At 60.9% G+C, this 8944-nt stretch overlaps 1 protein-coding gene across 2 annotated transcripts in view; it reads left to right on the top strand.

Annotated features, from left to right (window-relative positions):
* Positions 37-8944, top strand: part of NOC2L (NOC2 like nucleolar associated transcriptional repressor) — a 13097-nt gene continuing 4189 nt past the window's right edge. Inside the window, exons 1-12 of one of the 2 annotated variants that reach the window (XM_021095173.1) lie at positions 37-147; positions 263-415; positions 1819-1993; positions 2083-2208; positions 2791-2911; positions 2998-3088; positions 4685-4763; positions 4872-4982; positions 5321-5434; positions 6096-6284; positions 6475-6614; positions 7453-7564. In XM_021095173.1, coding sequence (XP_020950832.1) covers positions 122-147; positions 263-415; positions 1819-1993; positions 2083-2208; positions 2791-2911; positions 2998-3088; positions 4685-4763; positions 4872-4982; positions 5321-5434; positions 6096-6284; positions 6475-6614; positions 7453-7564 — 1437 coding nt within the window. In that variant the 5' untranslated portion in view covers positions 37-121. The remainder of the gene's footprint in view (positions 148-262; positions 416-1818; positions 1994-2082; positions 2209-2790; positions 2912-2997; positions 3089-4684; positions 4764-4871; positions 4983-5320; positions 5435-6095; positions 6285-6474; positions 6615-7452; positions 7565-8944) is intronic. The other variant, XM_021095174.1, reaches the window with a different exon arrangement.

Raw genomic sequence — 8944 nt, 5'->3', positions numbered from 1 at the left:
TTGTTGGAGAACCGTAAAGCCACCCGACGAGACGAGACTGGGCGGGGCCGGCCTCAGGAAGTGCGCACAGCGCAAGGCCTGCCGGGGCAGGAAGCGGGGCGCACGCTGCGGCCGGGCAGCGATGGCGGCGGCGCGGAGCCGCAAGCGGTGAGTCGAGGCCCTGCTCCCGCCTTTCTGGCGCCCCTTGCGCCTTTCCTGGGGTGGCGGGGCTGGGGCACACCGGGCTGGCGGGGAGTCATAACTCCGAGGGCATGGCCCGCAGGCGTCTGGCGGAGCTGACTGTGGATGAGTTCCTGGCCTCGGGCTTTGATTCCGAGTCCGAATCGGAGCCCGAAGGAGCCGCAGAAGGCGAGACGCTGGCGGCACGCGGAACCTCCCGGAGCGTAGATGAGCCAGATAGGAGTTCCTTGGCCAGGTGAGTGGAGCGTTCTCCACCGGACGTGTGTAAAGCAGAACCCCGTTAATCGTCCTGGCCCTCCCCACCACAAGGGTGCTGACCACTCCTGGGGCCTCAAGACTGAGACCTGAGGACCCGTGACCTCTCCCCCGGACCCTCCGGCTTGTTTATTCTTCGGACCGGTATTTACGGAGCGCCTCTTCTGTGCCAGGTCATTCAGGTCTTAGACGTTGGAGAATAGTACTCCTTTCTGGTCTTTGCGGTAAGAAAGCTTACTCGATTTTGGATGGCCCACGGTGTGTAGTGGGTTAGAAGAGGGAAGTGCTTGCGGTCAGGAAGGCAAAGCAGAAGGGGCTGGAGGCACAGGGAGCATATCTGGGAGCGCCTGCTGCAGTGTTAAGCGAAGTGGATAAGGCCATTCGAGGAGGTGATAATTGAGCGAAACCTGAGGGAGGGAACTGCCACAGTAGGAGAAGAATGTCCCACTGTTTCAGGGAGCAGGAACAGCAGAGGTCCTGAGGTGGGAGTGGACCTTACGCGCTGAGATGAGTGTGGTTGTGGCAGGAATGAAGGGGAAAGTAGCAGGAAGTGAATCTGGAGAGGTGGTGATGGGGCTGGATCTTGTAGATCATTTGTATGACATCCTAGTACGGTGGGAAGTTATCTCAGGGGTTTGGTGAAGTAATGTCACGTAGCTCGTAACATGAAGGGTCTCTTGGGTTGCTGTGCTGAGAGGAGGTTGTGAAGGAATTGAGAGATGGTGCTGGTTTGAGAGGAGCCATGAGTGGATTTGAAAGTATTGTATTGGAGTTCCCGTCATGGCTCAGTGGTTAACAACTCTGACTAGGAACCATGAGGTTGTGGTTTGATCCCTGGCCTTGCTCAGTGGGTTAAGGATCTGGCGTTGCCGTGAGTTGTTGTGTGGGTCGCAGATAAAGCTCGGATCCCGAGTTGCTGTGGCGTAGGCTGGCGGCGACAGCTCCAGTTAGACCCCTAGCCTGGGAACCTCCATGTACCACGGGTGCGGCCCCAAAAAACAAACACAAAACAAAGTATTGTATTGAGGAGAGCTCATGGCAGCTGGGTTCGAGAGACAGGGAGAGGTTTATCTTTGATCTGAGAACCTGGAAAGGGGGAGTTAGAGATAGCTTAGATAGAGCAGGGTGTGAGCAGAGCAAGTCTGGCTGAAACTGCAGGTTCGGGCATCCGTATGCATTGAGGGTGGGGAGAGAGAGAGATCTGCCGAAAGCTCTCTCTCTGGAAGTCCCTCTGCCTTGATTGTTGGGAGCGGCCATGGAGGAAGTCAACTAAGCCTCATGGGTTCTCTGAGGAGGTCACCGCCCTCACCGCCCCCACCCCCTCCACTGGCTTTGGCCTTGGCTGTACCTGCCAGTCAGTCTGGATGACCCCTACCTCCTCAGCCGGCGGAAGGGCCGTGCGTCCGAGCACAAGGACCAACTCTCTCGACTGAAGGACAAAGACCCTGAGTTCTACAAGTTCCTGCAGGAGAATGACCAGAGTCTGCTGAACTTTAGTGATTCGGACAGCTCCGAGGACGAAGAGGAGCAGTTCCACTCCTTGCCAGACAGGCTGGAAGTGAGGGCCTGCGCGCAGCTGGGTCGGGGGCAGGGGCGTACTTGTGATCCCTACATCCTGTCAAGCCTGGCCCTCTGTGTCTGGTGCAGGAAGCAAGTGAGGAGGAAGAAGATGAGGAGGAGGGGGACCGGGTCCCAGGAGGACCTACAGGGAAGAGGAGGGATTCTGTCCCTGTGACCCTTGCCATGGTTGAGAGGTGGAAGCAGGCAGCAAAGGTGAGAAGTGGCATGGTGTGGGCAGCTGAACACCACCCCACCCTACCCTTGGCTATTGGTGATCTGGGGCTGTGCAGGCGAGAGGAGGCAGGAGGGCAGAGCTCTTCTCTGAGCCCTGGCGCTGGAGTCCCTTCAGCATGAGAGAATCTCAGTTCTTCCCAGCATACTAGGAGGGTTCAAGACTGCATCCTCTCCTTCATTCACTGACGGGGGCTCCCTGGAGTCCTGCTGTGGACAGGACATGGCCTCTGTGCCTTTGCTAGTTGGTGGAGCCAGGGCCCTTCCTCTGAGGGCGTCGCAGTGGTTTCTCCAGGGAAAAGAAAGGACAGAAAGAGAGAACTCCAGATGCCCCTTGACTGGCCATCATCCTCATCCAGAACCCTCAGTTCCTTCCTCCTGGCCCTTCCAGGAGGCTCTGGGCCCTTTTTCTCTGGACCTGGCTCAGTAACACCGCTTCTACCTCTGCTCTTGAGTGAGGATGTGGGCGAGGGGTGCCTTTGTCTCGTAGTGCAGGTTCCTGGAGCCCCAGCTAGCTGCCTCTTGCTCTGCCCATCACGACCGGTTGCTTCTCCAATGTTTTAGCAGCACCTTACTCCAAAGCTGTTCCATGAAGTTGTTCAGGCGTTCCGAGCAGCCGTGTCCACCACCCAAGGAGACCAGGAAGGTGCTGAAGCCAGCAAATTCCAGGTCACGGACAGTGCTGGTGAGCTGGGGTGAGGTGACCTGGGATACTTGCTGTCTGTTCCATCTTTTGTCCTGAGAGTGGCATCTCTGGCCCCTTCATTGCAGTGTTCAATGCTTTGGTCACCTTCTGCATCAGAGATCTCTTTGGCTGCCTCGAGAAACTGCTGTTTGGAAAAGCCCCAAAGGATAGCAGCAGGTAAGAGGGCAGGGGCTGGCATGGAGGGCAATGATCAGGGCCCTGCGTTGGGGAAGGCAGAGGCCTTGCAACCTCGTGGTCCTCTCTAGACCCAGCTGGTGTGGAGGAATGTTGAGGGGCTCTTGGGAGAGACCAGACAGTCAGGGCCACGTGGGGGTAGCCCCATCCTTCCTCCTTCCTCTTTTCTACTTTGCTCAGACTCCTTTGGGGGCCACAGAGTATGTTCTTGGCTTGCCTCCCCATTTTCCCAGGTCCGCATTCTCCGTCTTTGTCTTTGGATCTTGTTCATTCTCCTTGTCCTTTGCTTTGTGGCTGGTGTGTGTGTGTGTGTGTGTGTGTCCAGGCAGCCCCCCCCCCCCCCCCCGAGCACGCTGGCTTGAGGACCTAGACTTCCATGTTAGAGGGAGGTTGAGCGGAGAAGGCCAAGGACCGTCCTCAGATAGGAGAGTGGAGCAGCAGACATTTGGCAGCGTGCGGGTTACCCCACATGATCTGGAGGCACTAAGGGCATAGAGGGTCCAACTCACCCCAGACACTTTTCAAAAGAAGAAAGAAGGCTCCAGGGAGAGATCCTCCTGTGACCACCTGAAGGGGAGGTGGGGGAGCAGTAGACTCAAAGATGGGGGGACGTGGGCTGGTGGCATGGTGGTCAGGGCTGGACTCAGAGGTCAGGGAGGTGCAGCTGCATGGAGGTGGTTCTGTCTGAAGGGGAGCAAAGGATGCTGACGGATCAGCGAAGGTGGAGGGACAGGCAGTGTGAGGGAGCAGCAAGCATGCGGCACAAGTGGGCTGGCATTGGCTGGTGCGGGCTCTCGTGGAGGCCACAGCGCTGGAGAGAGTGGTCACCTCGAGGGACGGTGGGCTTGGGGAGGAAGCCCTGCTGCCTTCTGGGCCGTGGCTTCAGGCGCCCAGCGTCTGACATCAGCTGATGGGGAGACTTTCAGGGGCCCCTGTCTTTTCTTCCTTCGTGTGTGTTCGCAGATGCAGTAAAAGCACTTGCTTTTTGTTGAGTTCTTTGATTGTTGAGGGGTGACGGCTGTGAGACACTCCCAGGAGCATCAGCCACCATTACTGAAATTAAGCAGTAAATGGGGACAGCTAGGTCTCCGTGAAGCGTGTATGGGTTGAAGGGAGTCAGCTTGCGGTGGTGGCTGGCGGTGGTGGTTGGTGATGCCTAGGTTAGACCACCCACTGCAGAGTGTGGGTGTGTGAGTGGTGGAGGTTGCTGGCGACCAGGGGTCCCTCTGGGGATTCCAGGGGAAGTGGCTGGCCCTGGGCTCGGACATGGAAGACCGTCAGCCCTCTGGCCAGGTGGGGTGGCCTGTGCGGGGCTCAGGGCCTGTTGGTCACCTCCTTAGGTGCAGGTGTAGGACTGTCTCCCTGAGAGTTTTGATACGTCTCTTGTGTCCGCCCAAGCAGAAGGGCCACTGAGCTTTTCACGGGAAGGGGGTAAGGGATTCACCACAGGGCCCATGCGCCCCTGCGTCCTGGGTAACCTGGGTGAGACGTAGCTCAGGGCACACCCCTGCCTCCTGGCCGCCCCACGTCTGAACCGCGGTGCTCAGCTGGACGGTGAGGGCTGTGGTCTCTCTGCAGGGTGCTGCAGCCATCCAGCAGCCCGCTGTGGGGGAAGCTCCGGCTGGACGTCAAGGCGTACCTGAGTGCTGTCATACAGGTGCGGTTCTTCGGGGCAGGGCCTGCTGGTCCCGTGGGGCCTGGCCACGTCTGCGGGCCCAGTCCTTCTTCATCTCCTGGGCCTTGCTGACCTCTTCTGCTTCCCCAGCTGGTGGCCTGTGTGGCAGAGGCGACAGTAGCGGCGGCCGTCCTCCAGCACGTGGGCAGCTCTGTGCTCTACTACCTCACCTTCCCCAAGCAGTGCCGCATGCTGCTCAAGGTATGCTGGCCAGTGTGCAGGTGGCGCGTGCACCATCCCTGCAGGGCATTGTCTTGGGAGCGCCCGCAGGGCAGCACAGCCCGGTCTCTTGAGGATGGGCTGCCCTGGGGGCTGGGGGCTTTCTGACGTGCATGACCTGAGGGCAGAGGTGGGTTTCCACCACACAGCCTTCAGGAGGGGTGGCACGCTCTGTTTCGCATTGTCACTTCTCCCTGCTTCAGCTCTAACTCGTGGGGCCCCCTGGGGTGCTTGGGAAGGGCTTCCTCCCAGCTCGACCCCAGGAGCCTCTGGCTGGGCTCGGCGAGGCTGGGGCAGACCGTGACTCCCCACCTCCGCAGAGAATGGTGGCCCTGTGGAGCACGGGAGAGGAGACGGTGCGAGTGCTGGCCTTCCTGGTCCTGGGCAGGGTCTGCCGACACAAGAAGGACGTCTTCCTGAGCCCTGTTCTCAAGGTAGTGGTGCCGCCGAGTCCGTCTGTCAGAGCCGGGCAGGCTGCCTCTGTGGTTGGCACTCCTCACAGGCACCGTGACTCTGGGCAGACGCAGGCCCTTGTTGTGGTTTCCTCCCTGAAAAGTGGGGGGTGGGGTGGGGTTGCACGTGGACTGCTCCCCACAGCTCTGAGAGGACCAGGACATCAGGCCTGGAGAGGGGCAGGGACCTGCTGCTGGGCCTGAAGCCGGGGGGTGGGGGGCCTGCCCCACACAGAGACCCTCTGGAAGCCGCCCGTGTGGCTTGGTGTGCAGCAGGGGCTCCTTGGCCTCCCCCGCTCCCGGTCCTTCTGTGATCCTTGCCCATTCCCAGAGTTACTTGTGCTGCAGCGACTCCTTCCTGGGTGCCCAGCCCTCCCTGTGAGGCCTCTCCCCTCTGCACGGCAGACTCTGTGCCCAGGGTTAGCGGGTGCACACACTTGGAGGCTGAGCAGCTGGCGGGGGAGGGACAAGGAGCAGGCGCCATGCCAGCAGGCAAGTCTGTAGCACACGTGGCTGTCCTGTGGTTCCTGCTGAGGCCAGCTCTGAGGGAGAGGTCCAGGTGGCTGGTGGTGGCTTGGAGCTGGGTGGTTGGGTCCAGGGCCCAGGAGCCCCGCGGTGGCTCTGACAGGGGTGTTTCTGGCAGCAAATGTACATCACGTACGTGAGGAACTGCAAATTCACCTCCCCCAGCGCACTGCCCCTCATCAGCTTCATGCAGCGGACCCTGACGGAGCTGCTGGCCCTGGACTCTGGCGTCGCCTACCAGCATGCCTTCCTCTACATCCGCCAGCTCGCTATCCACCTGCGCAATGCCATGACCACACGCAAGAAGGTGTGCGGAGGGGCATGCAGGGCTCAGGGGAACCCTGGGGCCTGACCTGCCTGGGGCCCGGGGCCTCCTGGAAACCCCCGTCTCTTGGGAGTACAGTGCAGCACCTTGGTCGGGTCCTCGCTGGTGGGAGCTGTGGGAGTGAGTGGAGGGCACCCTTGGGTGACCCGGAGGTGTACCTTGCTCTGCCCAGGAGACGTACCAGTCCGTGTACAACTGGCAGTTCGTGCACTGCCTCCACCTGTGGTGCCGTGCCCTCAGCACCGTCGGCCCCAGTGAGGCTCTGCAGCCCTTGATTTACCCCCTCTCCCAGGTCATCATCGGCTGCATCAAGTGAGTCGGGTGGGTGGGGCCGTCCTGGGGGCTGAAGGAGGAAGGGGCCGGGGTTCTGCAGAGCGGTCGGGGGACATCCCTCCAGGAGGCTATTTAGAGGTCCAGGTTACACGAGGGTAAGGCGGGTCTGGCAGTACCCCTGCTGGCTGGGGCCTCCTGGATGTGGGCCCTGTGACCTGGCTGCACTGGTGGAAGGGCTTGGGGTGAGGCCGTCTGTGGCCAGGGCCCAGCGAGGGGGAATGTCCTAGAATCGTGTCATCTGGGCTGCGTGGTTGCGTGTGAGGCCTCCCCAGTTGCACGTGAGGCCTGCTTCCATTTAGTCCAGGATGCAGCACATGTGTTCTGGGGACGCCAAGTAGGGGGCCTGTGTGCAGTTTGAAGGGAATCTGCAGGGGCATCTTGGAGCGCTTAGATTGGGTAGGAACATCCAGCCTTGATCTCTGGGCGCTGAGACTGGAGGAGCCACGTGTGGCCAGGAGAGGGCGTCCATGTCTTCCTGAAGGCAAGAAAGAAAGGCTCGAATGATTCTTGCCACGCTGCTATCTCATGTGTTAGAATGAAATTGCGTTAATAGCCAGGCGGGGGTGTCCCCCGACCCCTGTAACTGAGCAAGGGGCAGGTCCTTAAAAGCATGATTTCAGGCGAGGCCTTTTGTTCTGCCCTTTCTTGTGGGGGGTGGGTGTGCCCCCCCCCCATCCCCAGGTTGGAGCCCTGAGGGTGGTGAAGAGTCAGGGGTAGCTGGGCCAGGAGGGTGAGGATGGCCTGGGGCCCGGGGCGGGGGGGGGGATGGTCTCTGAGGCTGGGGCCTGTGTTCACTCCCGCCTTCCCCTGCCCCCAGGCTGGTTCCCACTGCCCGCTTCTACCCACTGCGCATGCACTGCGTGCGCGCCCTGACACTGCTCTCGGAGGGCACGGGCACCTTCATCCCAGTGCTGCCCTTCATCCTGGAGGTGAGCTGGAGCGTGAGGTCGGGGAGGGAGACCTTCCTGCTGCACGGCGTTGTGCAGCTCTCCCGAGGGCGTTGCACTGCCCCATGCCTACCTGAGTTGGCGGTATGTGCTGGTTGGCAGGAATGCCATCGCAGACGAGGACGGCTGCTCTGCGGGGCTGGCCCAAAGCACTGGTTTTAAGGCACAGACTTGAGTTGAGCCGGATGTTCGCCCAAGATCAGAGTGAGCAGGAGAGCTGGGCCCGAAGCCCCGTCCGATTGTAACACTGTGTTCTCCTGCATGCCTTTGCGCGTGTGCACCTATGTGTACATGAGCATGAGGCTCGGTAGGGAGAGCTGTAGTTCAGAGGCCAGAGATCTGCGGAGGGCTGGGCCCCAGTGCACCACACTCTCAGGAGCTCATCCTCACCCTTTAGAGAGGCCTCAGCACCAACCACCAGACGGCCCGGAGCTCAGTGTGGCCAGGGCTTGGGTGCCTCCCCCACCACCAGCAAGTGGAGAGGGAAGGGGGCCTGGTAGAGTCCAGTTCCCGGCAGGGCCTGCAGCTTGTCTCACGGGTGTCCTTTGGGAACATCCATGCCGCATAGAGGGCCTCTGACTTGGCCCCAGGGCCCTTGGTTGGCTTGGGGTCCCCACTGTGGGTCTCCCCCGCTGGCCAGCTCTGGACACCTGTCTGTCTGCGGTCTTCCATGGTAACGTCCTCCACCTTTGCCATCTTTGCGTAGCCCATGTCCTCGCCCCTGGCTCAGCTTGAGCTGCCCCCACACGTCTTTTTCACACCCAGGGCTGCAGGAGCAAACAGGTGGTGGAGGCGGAAGCATAGCATCTGCCTGTGCCCTTCCCTCCCTGGGTGGGTGAGAAGAGGGGTTCAGAGCACCCTGTGTGGGCACTTAGCCTCCCCACACTGCAGGCAGCATCTTCCCAGGGGACCACTGTGTCCTTGCTGTGTCACAGCTGGAGCTGAGCTGGGCTCAGCGTGAAGGTCTCCTCCTCCACAGGGCAGGCTGTGGTGTCTCCTTTTGGGGGCCTTCCTCAGGCCTCCGCACCGTTTGCCACCCAACCCCCTCAGGGACACACCGTGGGTTCCCGCCATGGGACGGTGGCGGGGAAGGGTGCCCTGGTGAGAGTTGCGGCATAGCTCCCACTGCCCCAGGTGAGAGCGACCCTTGCCTTCAGACCTGCTTCCTGGCTCTGTTCTAGGAGAGGGCAGCAGAGCATGTGCCTGTGCTCCTGGTTCTGCCCCCTCGGCCAGGGCTCTGCTGTAGGGCAGAGGGACTTCCGTGGGGGACCAGAGCCCTGGCAGGCAGGCTGAGTGTTGTGGGGGGTTGTCTGGGGCTGAGGGGCTGGCACTGCATCTGGCCACTTGTCCCTGGTCTCATGA

This window comes from Sus scrofa, chromosome 6 (genome assembly GCF_000003025.6).
Source record: "Sus scrofa isolate TJ Tabasco breed Duroc chromosome 6, Sscrofa11.1, whole genome shotgun sequence".
Lineage (NCBI taxonomy): Eukaryota > Metazoa > Chordata > Mammalia > Artiodactyla > Suidae > Sus > Sus scrofa.
The sequence above is the reverse complement of the archived record's forward strand: the minus strand, read 5'-3'. Positions and strand labels throughout refer to the sequence as shown.